Source organism: Bolinopsis microptera, chromosome 1, assembly GCF_026151205.1.
Source record: "Bolinopsis microptera isolate Bmic1 chromosome 1, MBARI_Bmic_1.0, whole genome shotgun sequence".
Lineage (NCBI taxonomy): Eukaryota > Metazoa > Ctenophora > Tentaculata > Lobata > Bolinopsidae > Bolinopsis > Bolinopsis microptera.
Window position 1 is genome coordinate 21,337,260 of NC_087072.1, and position 20,072 is coordinate 21,357,331.

The 20,072-nt window shown below is 37.5% G+C and overlaps 4 protein-coding genes across 6 annotated transcripts in view; all 4 read right to left on the bottom strand.

Moving 5' to 3' along the window:
• LOC134824460 (H/ACA ribonucleoprotein complex subunit 2-like protein) overlaps positions 1 to 20,072 on the bottom strand; it is an 86,980-nt gene that overhangs the window by 30,414 nt on the left and 36,494 nt on the right. The gene's annotated exons all lie outside the window — the stretch shown is intronic.
• On the bottom strand, positions 52 to 1,202 carry LOC134824490 (small ribosomal subunit protein uS15-like). The gene is made up of 3 exons (XM_063836398.1): positions 994 to 1,202; positions 618 to 780; positions 52 to 353 (listed from the first exon to the last, which is right to left on the bottom strand). Exons 1-3 carry the CDS (start codon positions 1,014 to 1,016, stop codon positions 84 to 86), a joined length of 456 nt encoding a protein of 151 aa, XP_063692468.1. The 5' UTR covers positions 1,017 to 1,202; the 3' UTR covers positions 52 to 83.
• LOC134824470 (small ribosomal subunit protein uS15-like) overlaps positions 1,215 to 20,072 on the bottom strand; it is a 55,352-nt gene continuing 36,494 nt past the window's right edge. Inside the window, exons 2-4 of one of the 3 annotated variants that reach the window (XM_063836382.1) lie at positions 4,419 to 4,507; positions 3,655 to 3,768; positions 1,215 to 1,531 (exon numbers count right to left, since the gene is read on the bottom strand). In XM_063836382.1, the coding sequence (XP_063692452.1) occupies positions 1,262 to 1,531; positions 3,655 to 3,768; positions 4,419 to 4,490 (456 nt within the window). In that variant the 5' untranslated portion in view covers positions 4,491 to 4,507 and the 3' untranslated portion in view covers positions 1,215 to 1,261. Of the gene's footprint in view, positions 1,532 to 3,654; positions 3,769 to 4,418; positions 4,511 to 4,664; positions 4,973 to 5,148; positions 5,312 to 5,458; positions 5,501 to 20,072 lie in introns of those variants that run through there. The other 2 variants (XM_063836390.1, XM_063836377.1) reach the window with 2 other exon arrangements.
• Positions 5,971 to 8,432, bottom strand: LOC134824509 (CDGSH iron-sulfur domain-containing protein 1-like). Its single transcript, XM_063836417.1, has 3 exons — positions 8,268 to 8,432; positions 6,981 to 7,052; positions 5,971 to 6,509 (listed from the first exon to the last, which is right to left on the bottom strand). The coding sequence occupies exons 1-3, from the start codon at positions 8,415 to 8,417 to the stop codon at positions 6,423 to 6,425; spliced, it is 309 nt and encodes a 102-aa protein (XP_063692487.1). The 5' UTR covers positions 8,418 to 8,432; the 3' UTR covers positions 5,971 to 6,422.

The window sequence follows — 20,072 nt, forward strand, 5'->3', positions numbered from 1 at the left end:
TATTTCATAATTAAATTTTGTAATAGATTTAACAAAGTAAGACTCAGCAGATTGGTAAGATAAAAACAAGTTTGATCTATAAATTATGCTACAAGAGCTGAGGCGGTGGCACTTTCGTATCTCCAGTTGGGTGGGAGGACTGATTTAGTTTTGTAGTATCTGGCCAGTTTGTGAACTCGGCTTTCGATCAGAATCAGTCTGTACTTGGAGTCTTTGTCCTGTCTGTTCTTCTCCAGATGTTTCCTGATGGCCACTGCTTTCTTGATCAGATGGTACAGATCCTCTGGGATCTTGCTGGCCAAACCCTTCGCTCTCAGAATTCTCAGAATCTTCGTTCCAGTTAAATGTTTGATCTGAATTGGATTATGGATTATAGTGAAGTAGATAGTTAACATATTTCGTCTCTGATCGCCGAATCCATATATAAAATGCAAGTTAAATGGTAAATGCGACTATTAAATGCAAATGGTATAATTTCAATATGTAAGTAAACATGCAATATGCATTTAAAACGTTTAGTGTCAACCGAGAAATCAAATTGGATCAATACTTTTGGAGGAAGTATTTTGATTTGTTATACCGGTTAATATATGTATAATCAAGAGAGAAATTCTAACCTGGTTGACACCATGAGAGTCCCTGAGGATGACACCAATTTGAGAGGGAGTCAGACCTTTCTTGGACAGTTTGTAGATCGTGTCTTTCACCTCGTCGGCTGTCAGTTTCTGCCAGGTAGGAACACTACGTTTGTAGGGGAGGGCTGACTGGGCAATACCCTTTCTGAAAGTACCTTCGGTTAGGAGATTTTACTACGTACATGCTTATTTGGTTGCTGGAGTCAGCTGATGTACTGCGAGCCATAGCAGAGTTATTAAATTCGTCTCGACAAGGAAAGCAAACTTATCTTTTTCGTGTTAAAATTCCATAAAACTATGACAAAAGAGATAAAGCTTTGACAAGTGTAAAATTAAAGCTTTATAATGAATAACTTACCCGGGGGTATGCATACGAACCATCTCGTCTGCTTTCTTGGCTAACAAAGTTTCTCAATTAGAAATCAGTTAATGAAATAACTTAAATTTCACCTCCATGAAAATTAATAATAACGAACTATAACACGACGAAGTAATCTGAATCCTTGAAAGTTTAGTGCAAAACGTTTTCTCGGTGATAATTTAGAATCATAAGTCAAATTAAGACAATGAAACAAGTGATTTCAAATAGTTAAAATGATAGGAAGTGATTAGTGATCAGAGATAAATTATGCTACAAGGGCTGAGGCGGTGGCACTTTCGTATCTCCAGTTGGGTGGGAGGACTGATTTGGTTTTGTAGTATCTGGCCAGTTTGTGAACTCGGCTTTCGATCAGAATCAGTCTGTACTTGGAGTCTTTGTCCTGTCTGTTCTTCTCCAGATGTTTCCTGATAGCCACTGCTTTCTTGATCAGATGGTACAGATCCTCTGGGATCTTGCTGGCCAAACCTTTCGCTCTCAGAATTCTCAGAATCTTTGTTCCGGTTAAATGTTTGATCTGAATTGGATTATAGTTAAATATAAATAGTTGACGTATTTTGTGACGATTCCGTTTAAAACGGATAAATAGGTGAATTAAACGACAAGGGGAGCGGTGCGGCGATGGCACTTTACTATTAAGAATTCTCACTATCTACGTTCCAGATAAATGATTTATCTGAATCTAAGTATTATTAGGCGAGTACATAGTTTACGTATTTCGTCGCCGAATGATGGATCCGTTTAAAGCGGATAAATGCTCATAGATGAATTAAGCAACAAATGCCGAGACGATGGCATTTTCAAATTTCCAGTTGCTTTCAGAATTCTCAGAATCGTCGTCCCAGTTAAATGTTTGGTCTGAATTGGGGCAGATATGGAAAACATGCATGTAACACAAAAATACTTATTCATATAATAAGGATTTTGGCTTTAGGACAAGGTTTTTTTAAAGTGTCATTGATTTGCTGATTTTACCTTTTTCAAAGTAGAGTGAATGAGGAAAAAATCATAATGCTTTTTAAAGTGCGACCATACATTTGTACATAGGATGAAGTGAAAATATTCAGCAGTTGTAATTTGAAAAAAAGAAGTTCCTGGCTCAAGAAGAATATGACGTATGAGCAATTTAATTGAGTGCCAAAAATCTGCAAACCATTTTAACCTCCAAATGACTAATTTCATTGATTTCGTTACGTTTTGCTCAAAAATTGTTCACATTACAGTGGTAGATAGAAGTGAGTAACTGTTTTCAGCATTTTAGTCATCATTAGCAATTCCAGTAGGTGACAGAATCGAGCAAACAGTCATTTTTATATCTGAATACGACTGCTCTATTGATGGTTCTTGTCAAAACATTAAAAAGATTAAGGCGTGACTGTGTTTTGTTATGGACAAGATAATGTTTGGTTGTGTCTTTAAACTAATTCCTACATGTCTATGTGCCAGCTATCAGCAAAAAGTCACACATATATCAGCTTGAAATTTTATTTTGTTTAATTGATCAAATAAGTATCGAAATTTCAGTTCTCTTTTTCAGTCACTTCATTCACTTTTCTGTACTGCTTACACTTAATCATGTTCCCAGTGCCCAAATTCAGCATATAATCAGTCATATAGATGAATGATGTAAAAAGACAAAAATTGTCTAGTTCTTGATCCATGGGTATATTAGTATTAGTTTAAGCATCTATTTCGAAAAGTGATATGTTTATAATATAAAGGGGTCAAAAACAAATAATAATAATAATAATATTAGAGTGCCAATAATCAGCTGTTGTGACTGCTGCAGCCAACGTGGGAATTACCAACTAACAGAAATCTACTTCATTGTGCCACTAATCATCAAATAGTCATTTCTTTGAAGATTTTAAGCTCAAAATATTCTTTTAAAAATGACCTTATGCTGAATTACACACAATATTGTTAGATGTTGTAAAGAAGGTGATATAAAGAAGGTGATATGCCACCAATGTTGGCACTACTATTGATATCTGGCAGCCTAAGCAAGTTCATCAATTAAATTGATGAACTTGCTTATGCTGCCAGATATCAATAGTAGTGCCAACATTCAGCAAAGAGTCCTTTCTTTTGAATTTTGAATCGTGATGAATTCTTCCTAAAAATGACTTTTTACTGAAAACTGATACACTCTTAATTTGATTTTCGAACAAAATGCTGTTCAGCACACTTAATCCCGACAGTTTGGTTGAAATAAGTTATAATTTGTTGCTCGTGAGCTAATGCAATGTAAACAAATTCAATCGTAATTTGTAAGTGATATTTCACTGAATACAGGCACACAATAGGTTTTTCCTAGGCTAAATTATAACAGACCAACGTTTCTTGAAAGTTGTTACAGTTAATTCACAAGCTTATCAAAAGTATGGGCCTTGTACAACCCCTTCATCTAAACTGAAGATTTTACCAAATCAATGACTTTTTGCTCATTTTGCGCACAGTTGAAGTAGTCCGACCAAAATCTAAATAATTTTTGAATAATTCTGAGACACATTCTGAATATTAAATAGAAAAGTCGCAAAATTCAGTTCTTTATGGGCTTTTTAAACATTATGGCCTTTTTAAACATTATGAAATAAACAGGTTGTCGGTTCTTATATTTTTTTAAATGGTAATTCTAACCTGATTGACGCCATGAGAATCCCTTAGAATGACACCAATTTGAGAGGGAGTCAGACCTTTCTTGGACAATTTGTAGATCGTGTCTTTCACCTCATCGGCTGTCAGTTTCTGCCACTGTAACAAAAATCTTACCAGATTGAGTTTATTATTCCTACAAGCGATGATATCACAAAACCATGATAACACACCTCTTGCACAGAAAATAAGTAACAAAGTTTACCGAGCAGAAAAGTATCTCACCACAGCAGGATCAGCTCACGACCTCGCAATAACGAAGGGGAGATAACTGAAAATACTGGAGGACGAGCAGAGAGCACGCTCTCAAATGGCTGCCCGAGACAACCACGCTCACCAAGGGAACAAAGCAAAGGAGAGTGTGAGGAGTGATAGCGAGACATGAATACTGGCATTTACTTGGTAGTCTCTTTTAAGTTTGCTGTGGGAGCACAGCCCCCATTTCTCATATCTAAGAAACAGGTGAATGTTTCACTTCAGATAAAATTTGTTCTTCAATCCAGAGCTATTTATCTCTTTATCGGAGTTTGAAGACATGATAGTACACCAGAGACAAAAATTGTTTCAGTTTTTCAAAGTTGCTACCAGTGGTGCACAGTATTCATTTTACCTTCAAATGCTATCAAACATCACAATATTCACTCCTAAACTCCGAACTTTGGGTTCCTCATTGAAAGTTAGAACAAGGTTTTAAGAAATGTAAATAAATAGTATCAGGGAGCACTGAAGTGCACTGAGACACCACTAACCGTGGGGACACTGCGCTTGTAAGGGAGTGCAGACTGGGCTATACCCTTCCCGGGGGTGTGCATACGGACCATGATTAGATCGGTCTTAGCTACTGGTAATACTGGGTCAAAATCATTGTGGCAATGTTGGGGTTATTTTCCACGCAAATCTTACGAAGTTATGAAAATTTAAAGGGAAATTGAACAGATTTAGGAGTACGAGAAGTGCTTTTCAACACGGAAAAGATTCAATAACTAAGCATAGAGTAAAAGATCATTTAGATAATTTAGGTTTCATCAGATATTTATGCTACAAGGGCTGAGGCGGTGGCACTTTCGTATCTCCAGTTGGGTGGGAGGACTGATTTAGTTTTGTAGTATCTGGCCAGTTTGTGAACTCGGCTTTCGATCAGAATCAGTCTGTACTTGGAGTCTTTGTCTTGTCTGTTCTTCTCCAGATGTTTCCTGATAGCCACTGCTTTCTTGATCAGATGGTACAGATCCTCTGGGATCTTGCTGGCCAAACCCTTCGCTCTCAGGATTCTCAGAATCTTCGTTCCGGTTAAATGTTTGATCTGAATTGGATTATAATAAAGTAGATATTTGACAGACACTGTTCCTAAGTATTATATTGCCGATAAAGTGGAACTATTTTAAAAATTGAAACATGAAACATCAGATAATTTATACGTTTTGCTTCAACCGAGGGAGGAATAATTTGGGATTGAGAAATCACGATAGAAATTCTAACCTGGTTGACACCATGAGAATCCCTGAGGATGACACCAATTTGAGAGGGAGTCAGACCTTTCTTGGACAGTTTGTAGATCGTGTCTTTCACCTCGTCGGCTGTCAGTTTCTGCCAGGTAGGAACACTACGTTTGTAGGGGAGGGCTGACTGAGCAATACCCTTTCTGAAAGTAAGGAACACTTATTTGTAGAAATACAACCGATGAGACGATCAAGAACGAGTAACCGGTATGAGGTCGAAATAAACTAACAGCAAGTCTTAGCTTAGAGATAAATTATTAAGATTCTTTATAAAAACAAGTGCAACTTACCCGGGCGTGTGCATACGAACCATGGTGTCGGACTTGACTTAGCTATAAAATATGAATGGTTAGTCCGTTGGTATTGTTTTTCTGTTTCGTGTTAAATTGAATCGAATAAACCAGAGCTAAAGTTTGAAAATGTGAACCCGAACACGCAGAGATAAAATGCGCGCGCCGCGGGCTAAAATTTTTCTGAGCGCTTACAGCGCAGTCAACCCAGGAGGAAAATATAAGAAAACTAGCAATAGGAAATCCGCGAAATTGCAATTTTCTGTGTCGTGCGTCATTTGCTCCACCAAATGCGAAGTGAATAGGATCAAATTTTCAGCACGGCGGGACAAATAGCCTTAATTCGTATACCGGCAGAATAAAATGAACCTTCAGAAGCTACCGTCGATCGCTCAAATTACAACTGTCAAGTGTCAGGCGTATTTCTGATACTATGCAATAAATTTTAACCTGATCGACACTTTGAGTCAATAGTGGGGCGTATTTCTACTATGCATAAATCAAAACAAAACTGAGCTATAATTTGTTTATTGGGTTTTATTTTATCAACTCATACCAAATTGATCAACTTACAGACAATCAAATATTTACAATTCAAAGCTGAATAGAACAAATATAGTGTTACACCTCTTTTATAACAAAGAAAATCTGAGGGTATTTAAACTCAAGTAGAAAAAGCATCATCGACATTAATTAATAAAATCGTCTATGTCACATTCTGGTGTAACTTCTGTTTTGGGTCACGATAATAGATTCTGAAAGTTGGTATCCACGACTCCCAGATCAAAATCAGATAAGTAAAATCGTCTTACACATTCAAAATGTTGTCCTCACTCATTTATATAAAAGTCACAGTAGAAAAGAAGCTAACTCGAAAACGATTTAAACTTTTTAATACTTTTAAATATTGTTTAATTGATATCAATTAAGTTAAGTTCAGAACATACTGTACTCATGTTAATGATTATTCTGACTTCTTGACAACAAGTGGTCCCAAGTTGTCTCCAGTACGAGCATTGTGTGCGTTGTGAGCACCGTCGCAGAGTGGAAACTGAAACAATAAATTACTAAGCTTTCTGCTTTACATAAAACACTAAGTTACTAAACTTTATCTGAACCAAAAAGTAACTAAACTTTACATAGAATACAAACTTACTAATGTTAAGAGTGAACAGAAACTAAGATTATATTTGGTAGAATTATATTGTGTTTAAAACAGAAACAGAATGTTTGTCAGCTAAATAAGTAGAATAGAAAGTTAACTGAAACATATAATAATATTGCTAGCCTGAAACATAATATTGCTAGGCTTAACTTAAATAGAAATGTACTAGAGCTAAAGGTTTCACTAAAACAAAAAGTAACTTGTATTGGGCTAAATTTAAACATAAAATTAATAAGGTTAAACTAAAAGATAACTGATAAGGTTCCATATTGAAACGAAAATGGTACAAAGCATTCGAGCATTATGATGTTTCTCCAGTTTACATCCAGAAACAAACTATAAAAACAAATTCCTAACCTTCTTTGATTGCCAGCACCTGCAGTAACAAGTCTTTGCACCCAAGTCTTCCATATCGACAACGTCTACAACCTGCAAATGATATGACAATTAGAAATTATTCATGTTGTACAAGAACAGTACCGAGATCACCAAGATTGTTGGGAAATGTTTTAATTTCTTGCAGGGGTTTAATAACATGTCCACATCTTTTTTAATATATGACCGATCCCTTTGAGCAATTAATAGCACCCCATGTATTAATTACCAAAATGGGACAAACATGTGAACTGTGAAGTACAATACTTTCGGCTAAACCTAATGCTGATTTTTCTGGGGTCACGTTCTGCCAGCATCCTAGACTTGTTTGAGAACAGATGGGCCCACAACAACTGCCACATACATACCAGGAAGGAAAAATCCTTAGTTCAACTCTTAAAATTTCTAGAGTTGTGCTATCAGTTGTCAACCTCCAAATTCAAGTTAATTCAACCTACACGATTTAAGAAGTTTTATGCTAAAACAGGACACTGCACACTTAGCAGAATGCAGATGGAGAAACTGCAACATCAAGCATATACACCGAGTATATACTATATAAGTGGACAGGCTTCACGTTTTCAAGCAGTAGTTATTAAAAACCAGACTTTAAGATGAGTCCTTTTGAGAAGGAGCATAATTGGCCTATGGTCTGGGACGAGGATAACAGCACTGTTCCCCAGCACATCTTTGGCACGGCGGGGAGTTTGGGAGAAAGGAAAAAGCCACGGTAAATCAATACAATACAAGGTTTGCGGTAAATCGGGGTTATGATTGTTTACATTAGGTATGTTAAACCCTATTTAGCAGAAAGAAATTGGCACTGCACGGTAAATCGGGGTTTGCAGTAAATGGGGGCACGGTGAATCGGGGTTTTAGTATACTTTGGTGTGACTAAAAAAAACAGTGCTCCATGAGGTGGGTTTGGTTGCTCTCAATGCAAGTGTTCTTGTGCAATCTGGTTAGCAAGAGAAAACAAGAAGTGGAGTTGCTACAACATCGCACAAAGACCCACGGTTCTACCATCAACTGAGTGAGCCCTTAAAAGATGTTTAAAGCCTCACCTGTACCTTGGATCTTAAGTGCCAGGATCAGAGATGGAAGCTAAGCAGATGTATAGACGGAGTTGCTATCGAAAGATATAGAACTCAGGTATCCAACATCGTACCTTTGACTCCTTTGTAGTATTTTCTCATATTATACGCAATAAAAAAGCTAGCATTACACTAGTAAACAGGTTTTTTTAAAATCAAATAATGGAACTAATACCTTGTCGCAGTCTTTCTTGATTGTTGTGTTACAACATTGTTTACCAGAAGATCTTGTGCTCCATATATATCCAACAGCGACACCAAAGATAGTAGAAGCTAGACATACTCCAGCAGCTGTTAGATCAAGCTTACCCAATAGATCAGACATCCTGAACAATTTCTGTAATTAATAACCATGTTACTGATGTGCTAAATAAGTATCATACAGACTACAATATACATGGCTAGATTTGAAATAAAATTGTAACATTATCACCAAATAAAATTAGAAGTTTACTAATTATAAAATATAATTTCAAACAGAAAACATTGAAAGCACTTTTCCTACAACGTTAGAAAATCGTAAATCGATATTGCTTACAATACAATGTAGTTGTACTGTAGAATGAAGTTGTACTGAAGGAAGTTCAAGAGCATGATTCATGGATATCGATATATAATGTTCAAGCTTTGTGGCCGCTAGGAATCAGTAGAACAAACACTCTCAGCCTTCCTGCCCTAATTTTGCACAATCAAGCATAAACCTACATTTTTTGTTTGTTTTGTTGCAGGCTTTGATGCCCCTCTATGATACAGTTCCCAGACCATGGTTGTCATATAGGACAATGAGATACCGTATGTGACCAAGCAGCTTATGGACAGATGGTCACCTTCTCTTTTAACAACCTGCTCTTAAAGTCTTAAAGCCACTGCTATTCTGACAATGATCTTTCTCAGTTTTTCCCTGATTCTCTCTGGAACTTACTCGAAGGGAGCCTCCCCGGTCTCCTTATCATGAGACACCTTATCATACAACAATCTTCGACATACATTGCCACTCGTTGTTCCTCCCTTTCCAGCAGATTCAGGAATAACTACCCCGAGACCTGTCCTTTCCTTCAAATGCTGCTGAACATCAGATTTTGCTTGTTTGATAAAAGCCAGGTCTCTCGACTCTCATGTTGGTAGACTCTGACCAGTGATTAAGTAAAACAAAATTTTAAGTAAAACAAAATTTAAATTTTATTGCCATTACAATGAATAATGATATCATAATAAATATAAGTAGACATCCGATAATAAACTTGTTAGGTCCAGTACAACCCAAGATGTCGGCCGACTAACAAAATAAAGAAATCTAGCATGTTCATAGTTTTTCTAACGAGCATACTTAGGCTGTACGGAAATAATAATAATAATAATAGGATTATGGCCACATAGCCATCTCGACAAAACTTGAAACCCAACTGCACTCTACGCTATTGCAGTTCGCACAATATTTTCAAAAAGAAAAATGTTCCTATCCGGAACATGTAATGATTAATTATTTTAAGGACGTTAACATGTAGTTCTGAATTTAACAATCAAGATACATTGATTCCTCGGTATTTAGCAATCAATGGGTTATTAGACATGAAATATGCATATGAATCATGCTCACATGTATTTATTTTTGACATCAAGGTTTCGCTGAGATCCCAGAAGTGACCCTTTGACGATGCTCCACTCGCTATCAGTTCATTTTTATAACATTGAAGTCGAGCTTTGAATGCGTCTACTGAACTGGCTTCTTTAACCGAACTTGGTACTTTGTTCCAGTAATTGGCAACCCGGTTACTGAGGACCTGATTTCCTCTTTTATCTTTTAGGATCTTGGTACCACTACGTGATATCCTGAAAAGATCTTGTCCATAGTCCACTTTACCCGTCGTTATTTTAAAGGTTTCAATAAGATCACCCCTCATACGGCGCTCCAGTGCTTTAAATAGCTTTAATTCTACGTCATATTAAAAACTTTACATCATTTTTAAGATACAAAAATAAATTTTAAAATAAATAACACTTAGTAAAACAAAGTATTTTAGTAAAACAAAGTATTTGATTGAAATAAATAAATTTTCGTGCACTGTATACAGAATGAATGGTTAATAATTTAATATATATGTAGACCAAGCTTAGCTCTGTGCACGGGATGCTTCCTGGAAGAATCCAGTTCTTTTAGCGGGGCACCCTACCTAAAGCCAAATTGAGATATAATAATCATATTCCTAGGGAAATAATCAGAAATCGAATACCAATCAAATAATATGATATATAGGAGTAGTAACCATATTTACTATGCAAAATGCCCCAACCACATAGTGTAAATTTATATAGAATTCAAATTCCATATCATCATTAAACCTCAATAGTCAATATAATAGCCCAAGCAAAATTAAATAACTTCTTATATACCTTACTGTCATACTACAAATTAATTAAACATTTGAAATCTGTTAACCAGAGAATAAATTTCTAAACCTAATGCAAGTGAAATAATTTAGATGCAATAATGAATGCCTAATGTGAGTATCATCTGTCTATTATATTTATTAGCAGTGCAATCAATTCATATGATATAATCATAAGAATATAATAGTATGTCACACCTATTTAACTGTTACGTTTGAGTAGTCGTGCCATGGCTAAATCTAACTAGGACCAGTGGTGTCGATTAACATTTAATAGGTGAGTCTAGGTGACACAAATGGAAAATTTTAAGAAAAGACGGATCAAAACACAGATCCAGGGCAAGGAGACCCCACTGCAGGACCATACATGCTATTGGCTTGTGCATGGCCCAAAAGGTTCCAGTCGTCCAGGAAACTGTACGTAACTGGTCAACTAGTTTTGAATTCAGACTAGGCTTGATGAGTTCTGGGGTTTCTAGAGGTAAGATATAGGTATGTAAAATCATATCAATATAGAAATAGATCCAAAAATAGATCCAGCAAACTTTTGCTGCTTAGGCGCGGCACGCGCTTGACCCACATGCTATACAGCGTGTAGCAACACAGCACCGAAAACGAAGAAGCTATAAGCGGTGCGCCGCGCCTAAACCTTAAACCATAAACTCTAAATAATGTCAGATCAAGATAAACAAGTTTTGCGAGATAATTTAGCATGCTGACTTCATAGGATATTACAATTATACCCGTGCCAGTTCAAATGTGAGTCAGCGCTTAAACCAAAAGCAGTTGGCAAAAGGAGCCAGTTGCCTGCAAGAGCTTAACTAGCACCTGATTTACCACTTTTGGAGCACAAACTCAAACCTAAAACCTGTTAGACTTAGCAGAATACTAATCATTATATATTCATAGTATGAGAACCGGTTGAAGTTTGTAGAAAGAAGATTAAGTTTGTAGAAAGAAGATTTATGTTATTGTAGAGTATCAACCGGTACGTATTCCTTTAAACTATATATTTACAATGATCTATATACTATTATATATTTACAATGGATAATTGGAACTTGATATAACTATTTGAGTTTATATTATTGGTGTAATAAATCCTATTTATTACAGGTTCTGTTTCTATTTCAAACCCAGCGAGTTTCTCTTGTAAACAACTCAAGTCCTGTGAACACATATTAACAGTGGTAGCAGTTCAGTTAACTTGTGAGAGACGACAGATCCACCGAAGAAGAACCAGAGGAAAGGAGAGAAAAGGTAATTGGAAGAAATTGTTATAGACTGTTCAGTTAATTTAAAGAAGAAAGAGACTAACTAGAAAGTATTGAACTGATTCAAGTGTTGAAAGTAATTAAAACTCAGTGTTAGTTAGTTATAGTCAGTGTACATTTGTTTGTGTCAGTGTACAGTCTAATAGTTTTGTGTTTGTAGTAATTGTCACATTCATTCACATTATGAGCGAGAAGATACCGAATTTAGAGGATGACAGCGACTACAGCCGTTGGAAGAAAGCAGTCAAAGTGTGGCAGTTGGGAACAACAGCAAAGAAAACTCAACAAGCCAGCCGTCTGATTGGATTCATGAATGGAAGAGCGTATGAAGCAGCACTACAAATAGCACCAGCAGAGTTAGGAGTTGAAACCGGAGTTGATAAGCTGATAACAGAGCTGGATTCTCTGTTTCTAAAAGACGCCACACACGATCTGTTCATGGCAATTGAAGATTTCGAGCACTATAAGAGACCAGAAGGTGTAGCAATGGACCTGTATGTGCGAGACTTTGAACAGAAAAGAAAGAAGATAGACCAACTGAGGGAAAAAGAAGTGTACGAGGATGGGGTGTTAGCGTATAAACTCCTCAATCAAGCAAACCTTAACCCGGACCAGAAACGGCTTGTAAAAGCAACAATAACGAAGCTAGACTATAAAATGATGGTCCAATCGTTGAAGCAGACATTTGGAGATGAAGTACCATTTGAAAGTCCTACCCGGATAGAAACTGTTATTAAGGAAGAACAAGGCATCATGTTTACAGATCAAAGAAGTAGACAAAGCAGCAGTGCCAGTGGAGAAACTGCAGAAAGTGAAGATGAGGGTGTTCTTTACAATACCGGAAGGTTCAGGGGGAAAGGAAAGTTCAGAAAGTATGGTAATGGCAATGATAACCGAACAAAGCAAACCAACCAAAACTACCAGGGTTGTTATATTTGCAAAAATCCAAACCATCGTGTAGCAAACTGCCCTCATAATACTTACAAGACTGAAGGTCAAAGAAATACTTATAAGACAGAAGGTCAAAGACAAAGGTATACATACCTGGCTGATATGACGAGAGAAGTAGTTCTACCTGAAAGAGACGAACAGTATACATACTTCATAGGAGAAACTGTAAACAAAGGTTTACTAGACACAGGTGCGTCTGCAACGGTATGTGGAAAAAAGTGGCTAGAAGTCTACACAGAGTCACTCACAGGGGAAGAAGCGAGGAAGTTAAAGACAAAGAACAGTAAAGCAACATTTCGCTTTGGAGATGGTGAAAGCGTGGTGGCTAGAAAGCTTGTAACTTTACCTGTGAAAATGTTTGGTAAGAACATAGTGATTAGAACACATGTTGTCGACACAGACATTCCGTTACTGCTGTCAAAACAAACCATGAATGAACACAGGTTTGTCATCGATGTAGGAAATAAGAAAGTGTATGCTCATGGCGGAGAAGAACCAATCCTTGACACAGCTTCAGGACACATGGGGATGTCAATCGGGAGAGGAGAGGATTCTAGAGTTGTACCGCCACATGATCAGGAAATGACAGTGAATAAAATGAGAGCTGGAGGAAAAGACCCTTATGATAAAGATGAGGAAGACACTGACAAGGACACTAAAGAAGAACTGACAAAGACTCGTAGCACGCGTGCTGGCGGGATTGCAGTTGATAAAGAACCCCGCACAAAGGCAAAGACCCGTGGTACTGACGGGAGCGGGAGGGTTGAAGAATTGAATCAACCAAGTCATGACAAAGAAGAACTGACAAAGACTCGTAGCACGTGTGCTGGCGGGATTGCAGTTGATAAAGAACCCCGCACAAAGGCAAAGACCCGTGGTACTGACGGGAGCGGGAGGGTTGAAGAATTGAATCAACCAAGTGATGACAAAGAAGAGCTGACAAAGACTCGTAGCATGCGTGCTGGCGGGATTGCAGTTGATAAAGAACCCCGCACAAAGGCAAAGAACCGTGGTACAGACGGGAGCGGGAGGATTGTAGGACTCCAAGTGGGAGTGGAACAAAGGAATGTCACACGTGGGATCCGTAGACAAAGCGGAAGTCGTCTTTATGGAGAGATAATACTGAGCGACCGTGAGGAATCTGAAGGAACAGAAGAACCAGTTGTGAGCAACTGTGAGGAGTCTGAAGGTACAGAAGAACCAGTGGAAAGCGACTGTGAGGAATCGGGAGATACAGAGGATCCTGTTGTGCAGGTGTTGAATGAAACTGAAGACAACACTATTAGTCGCGTGGTTGAAAAGAACTGGCCCAGTGTAGAGCCAGTGAAGATTGAAGGGAACTGGAAAAGTAAAGAGCCAGTGAAGATTGAAGAGGACTGGACCAATGTAGAGCCGGTGAAGAATGGAGCTCTCAATCTCAAGAAGGATAATATAGTGAGATTTAGAGGCCAAGAAACCGAAGACTGGACAAAAGGACTCGTGACAAGTCGTGCAGGAAAATCGACTGGTCAGTACAAGAATGAGTATAACTTGGAGAGAGAAGACGAAGAATCGGATGAAATGACTCGTGAGGTGTATTTGAAACCACCTGCCGATATCAGGAAGCAGGGTGTGATGTGGAGGTTAAAGAAACCGGAACAGAAGAAACCCCCAGAGTCAAAGCTGACAGAAGAAGAAAAGAAAGTGTACCAGAAACAACTCGGGAGAATGTTGTGGCTTAGTGGCCAAACCCGTCCAGATTTGAACAAAGTTACTAAGAAGATCGCAGGAGGACCAAAATCACTGTGTTTCAAAGGCTTGGATCTGCAGAGAGACAACATTTCGATCACATTCTACACGGATGCTAGTGTTGGAAACACGTTCACAGAGAACGGAAGACAGACACAGAGTGGGAGAGGTTACCTTGTTTTTCTAACTAACGGAAAAACGGCTAACTTAATCGACTGGAGTTCTAGGAAGATAAAACGTGTCGTGCACTCGGCGTTTGGAGCCGAAACTCTAGCTTGCATAGATGCCATGGGAGCTGCAATCTATGTCCGACAAATACTGTCAGAGATACTGTACGGAGATCCGAAGAGTGAAGTCATACCAATCAAAGGTTTCGCTGATTCTAAACAGTTACATGATCACGTTCATACATCGAAGCAGTGTGAAGAAAAGAGACTGAGACTCGACCTAGCAGAACTTCAACAAGCACTCTCCAACAAGACACTGAAGTCATTAACATGGATACCTACTGACATCATGTTGGCAGATTGTTTAACAAAGAAAGATGCAAACTGCGAGCAGTTGTGCACTGTGATCGAGAGAGGAGAGTTTCTGGAGATTAACTTTGTTTGTTTGAATAATTTATTATTTTTTAGCGTTTTTTAACTTGTTAGTTACTTTTTTCCCTGACTACACGTTTTGAATAACGTATATTTTGGTGATTACACGTATTGAATATGATTTTATTACGTGATTACACGTTTTGAGTAGCTTACTTACCTTATATTACTCATATTACGAGTATAGTTTACCTTACCGAATATAATTTCGATTAGAATAATGTTGCAAAATCACCATTTCTACCCTAACATTTCACAATGACATTCATTCGAATTAGTATGTTAGTACATTAGTACAGACAGATCCGTCTGAAAAAATCGATCTGCCGACACACAAAGCTTACAAAGGATTTTTGACGTTTTTGAGTCCTAATAGATGTCCTTTATGGCTGACCAACTTTTCCAAACTTTTCCACGTGTCTTAAGGCCACTTTTTGCCACTTTACCACTTTTTACCACCTTTCTTGTTTGTCGAATATCTTTAGTTGTGAACATCGTAAAAGGTTGCGGATCAATCGAGTGTGTTCATATTACCATGAAGAAAAACTTTTGTTCGAACAATTTTTACGTCAGATTATCAGTTAATTGGATAATTATCAATTAGCTAATTAGCAAAATTCTAAAAAAATTTTATTGGCTCAAAATGATCGGAATAGCTTAAAACACGGAGAAAAGTAGTTTTTAGAAAAACTTTGAAAATTTTTCACTTACATTTTTTTTCGAGACTTGGAAAAATTTCTAAAATTTAAAATATTTTTTTCCGCCAAAAGTGATCAAATCGCATGAAACGCGGAGAAAAATGCTTTTCAAAAAAATACTTAGTGAATTTTTCCTTTCAAGAATACTTAAATCACCAATATTAATGTAGTTGGAGTTCAGTAAATCGCGGCAGATTTTAATAATCAGGAATTACTCAGTGGAAAGGTCTGAAACTGAAAAACGTTAACCATACGATATAAGAGTTTCATAACTAATTAAAATACAGCCTTATCAATTTTCACAGAAACTGCACCAATGGCACAGTCAAGATCGAAAGACGAAACGATAGCCTGCTGTACTATCATTTTATTGATTTCAATGATGAATCAGTGGGGTTAAGATAATCACATTTGTAATAAATAAAACCTCTCTGCACCGTCAATTGTGCTAATCTAAACCGGCCTACCTGGATTACCAGACCTCTTCTTTTCCTCAACAATCAAGCCAAGTTGTTCATATCGCATTTGGTGGGCGATGTAAGTACATTATATCGAGCTGTATTCAATCACAATACGACACAATGCAATACGTGTATATTATATGATGGCCCTTAATCGGTATGGAGAGGTTTTACAGTTTATCACGAAAACGTCTACTTAGCCTCATGACTCTTTGACAGCTCAAAGAAGGCAAGAAAAGACCAGAAAGCTTAAAATGTCAACTCGCTCTTTTCAATGCTCTTCGATCTGTCCCACATTAATCCCGAGCTGATCATCATGGGCCCCGAATATCCTGCGGGAAGAACCTGTATTTTTACTTCACAACGTCCAGATTTCAAATCAACATCCTCAATAACATTAACAATCCTTCCAGATCAGGATCTGTCTCTATTAGCAATTTCCAAAATATCCTGACTCTCGTGGAACATTTTACTGAATGAATTATTACCGGTTCTTTACTACCCCTTTCCCGACGCTTGTATCTAAATCTTATCCTTGCCCGTATGTTACCCTTGTTGATTCTACTTTTAGCCGACCCTGACATATGGGGGTGATTTTATACCGCATAGCAAATGAAGCGGTATGCAGTACAATACAAAACAAGTCACAGTAGATGTTGGAAGGTGTATTAACACTTGCTTCCTGGATCTGGCTGTTCCTTAGTTTCCCTGGTCTGTTCTTGCCTTCTTCGGACTGTAAATGAGCCATGAGGCCAAGTATACGTTTTCGTGATAAACTGTAAAACGTCTCTATACCGGGTTTCTCACGGTATTAACCGTTTAAGCGTTTCATAAACCTCATTAAGAGCCATATAATATACACGTATTGTGTCGTATTGTGATTGAATACAGCTCGATATAATGTACTTAAATCGCCCACCAAATGCGATATGAACAACTTGGCTTGATTGTTGAGGAAAAGAAGAGGTCTGATAATCCAGGTAGGCCGGTTTAGATTAGCACAATTGACGGTGCAGAGAGGTTTTATTTATTACAAATGTGATTATCTTAACCCCACTGATTCATCATTGAAATCGATAAAATGATAGTACAGCAGGCTATCGTTTCGTCTTTCGATCTTGCCTGTGCCATTGGTGCAGTTTCTGTGAAAATTGATAAGGCTGTATTGTAATTAGTTATGAAACTCTTATATATCGTATGGTTAACGTTTTTCAGTTTCAGACCTTTCCACTGAGTAATTCCTGATTACTAAAATCTGCCGCGATTTACTGAACTCCAACTACAAATATTGGTGATTTAAGTATTCTTGAAACGAAAAAATTCACTAAGTTTTTTTTGAAAAGCATTTTTCTCCGCGTTTCATGCGATTTGATCTCTTTTGGCGGAAAAAAATATTTTAAATTTTCGAAATTTTTTTAAGTCTCGAAAAAAAATGTAAGTGAAAAATTTTCAAAGTTTTTCTAAAAATTACTTTTCCCCGTGTTTTAAGCTATTCCGATCATTTTGAGCCAATAAAATTTTTTTAGAATTTTGCTAATTAGCTAATTGATAATTATCCAATTAACTGATAATCTGACGTAAAAATTGTTAGAACAAAAGTTTTTCTTCATAGTAATATAAACACACTCGATTGATCCGCAACCTTTTACGATGTTCACAACTAAAGATATTCGACAAACAAGAAAGGTGGTAAAAAGTGGTAAAGTGGCAAAAAGTGGCCTTAAGACACGTGGAAAAGTTTGGAAAAGTTGGTCAGCCATAAAGGACATCTATTAGGACTCAAAAACGTCAAAAATCCTTTGTAAGCTTTGTGTGTCGGCAGATCGATTTTTTCAGACGGATCTGTCTGTACTACATGTCAGTACAAGTAGTTTCGCAGTTCATGGTACTAGTGTGGTTTATGTGACAGTAGTAATGTTCGTATAGAGTGTTACACTGAGACTGTGACATGAGTTGTGACAGATTATATTTAGTTACGATATGAAAGAGGTGAAAAGATTGGTTAATGGTTATTTACTGTGAATTTACCAGTAGATATTGTTAATCACACGTTTGCTACGTGTATGGCAGTCAAAATTTTCTGTCTGAGAGATTGGGACATTTTCTTTGTTTGAAGTAACTAACGACTAGCAATTTTCTAATATTGGATTGTGAAAAGTTGAAATATTTTTACCGCGCACGCGCGTTCTTTTAAGCAATTTGTAGAATTTAGGATGATTACGTGTCAAGTGTTTTTAAGTGTTTTTAAAGAGCTTCGAGCTATTTTCAAAAGTTTTTAAATAGGGGGGAATGTTAGACTTAGCAGAATACTAATCATTATATATTCATAGTATGAGAACCGGTTGAAGTTTGTAGAAAGAAGATTAAGTTTGTAGAAAGAAGATTTATGTTATTGTAGAGTATCAACCGGTACGTATTCCTTTAAACTATATATTTACAATGATCTATATACTATTATATATTTACAATGGATAATTGGAACTTGATATAACTATTTGAGTTTATATTATTGGTGTAATAAATCCTATTTATTACAGGTTCTGTTTCTATTTCAAACCCAGCGAGTTTCTCTTGTAAACAACTCAAGTCCTGTGAACACATATTAACCTAGCACAAAGGTAAGTTATCAGTGGCGTAACATAGGGCCCCGCTGTCCGCTGACCCTGCTGTGCATGGGGGCGCTGTCTTGGGGGGGCGCCAAATCGTCGTTTGAATGTGGGACAATTTCGAAAACTTAACTAAAGTACTATTAAAACTGCGCGTTTTGCTCTAGATACACACTTTTTTAGAGATTTTACCGGCGTATCCTCTAAAATCACCTAATTTGTTCAATTTTAGGGAGGGGCACCAAAAGGGGAGGGGGCGCCAACAGGGGGGCGCCTTTTCGGCGGGGGGGGGGGCCAACAGGCAACGTTACGCCACTGTAAGTTATCGCCACGATTGGGTGGATTGATTCCCAGAATATTTATCAGCATGCGGCACTAATAATATGAAGTTCATTATCGAATTTAAAATAGGCCATGAACACCAGCTAGGTAACAGACCTTCATTACCCGATCTGTACCACATAACAGCAGATGCAGAGCTTGGGTGTACACAACTTCCTTCTCCGCATCTCCATGACCACACCAAAGCGAGTGTTCCAAAGAGAGCAACCTTCTGGCTTCGTGGGAACTTTATCTCTTTTGCTAAGGAGGGTAGCAGCAAGTTCCTTTGTCCCCTCAGAGGTTCGGCTCATCATTAACTCCTCTTCCGATTCCCCCATGTACTGTGCATAAACGGGGGGGATTATGCAGTCAGTATCGTGCGTGACGTTGGGGGGGGGGGGGGGGTGGCGTGGGTCAATATTTTCTTCCAAAACACAGTTAGTATGCTGCTCATTTCCCAGAAAAACAGTTAGTACATGGTGCTGAGGGAGTGTCCAACTCCAAAAAAACCCATTTTACCTCAAATTTCAATTTTGGGAATGGGTTTTGAAGTTTTTTGAGTTTTGTTGGGTTAAAAACATATTTCTTTCTATCTAATTCGACTATATTGAAAACAAAACCCCTACTTATTAGTGGGTATAGTTTGCCCATATCCCAATGTTTAATGAGCTATTTAAAGCAATTTATGGGTTGGCATCTTATTTTATATACCAAGACACAGTTAGTACCGTGATTTACAAAGCCTCCAAGTTGTGGAATACCATACATGAACGGATTCTAAATGAGAATGGGGAAATCCTCACTACTTCTGTATCTTTGGTTAAATTACGCTGTAAAACTATCATCCTAGGATCCCAATTCCCAATCCATCAACGATAATAATACCTGGACTTACCACAACTTTCACATCGCCCATCACTCAGTCACAGACCAAACCAGTTCATCACTCACTCAC

Bases quoted from the DNA above. Each gene is read 5' to 3' on its own strand.
- LOC134824490 (XM_063836398.1), bottom strand. From the start codon at position 1,016: ATGGTTCGTATGCATACCCCCGG. The intron at 781-993 runs GTAAGTTATTCA...AGGTACTTTCAG, and splicing joins GTTCGTATGCATACCCCCGG to AAAGGGTATTGCCCAGTCAG. The intron at 354-617 runs GTTAGAATTTCT...AATCCAATTCAG, and splicing joins ACTCTCATGGTGTCAACCAG to ATCAAACATTTAACTGGAAC.
- LOC134824509 (XM_063836417.1), bottom strand. From the start codon at position 8,417: ATGTCTGATCTATTGGGTAAGCTTGATCTAACAGCTGCTGGAGTATGT. The intron at 7,053-8,267 runs GTATTAGTTCCA...TATCATTTGCAG, and splicing joins TCAAGAAAGACTGCGACAAG to GTTGTAGACGTTGTCGATAT. The intron at 6,510-6,980 runs GTTAGGAATTTG...TTATTGTTTCAG, and splicing joins GGTGCTGGCAATCAAAGAAG to TTTCCACTCTGCGACGGTGC.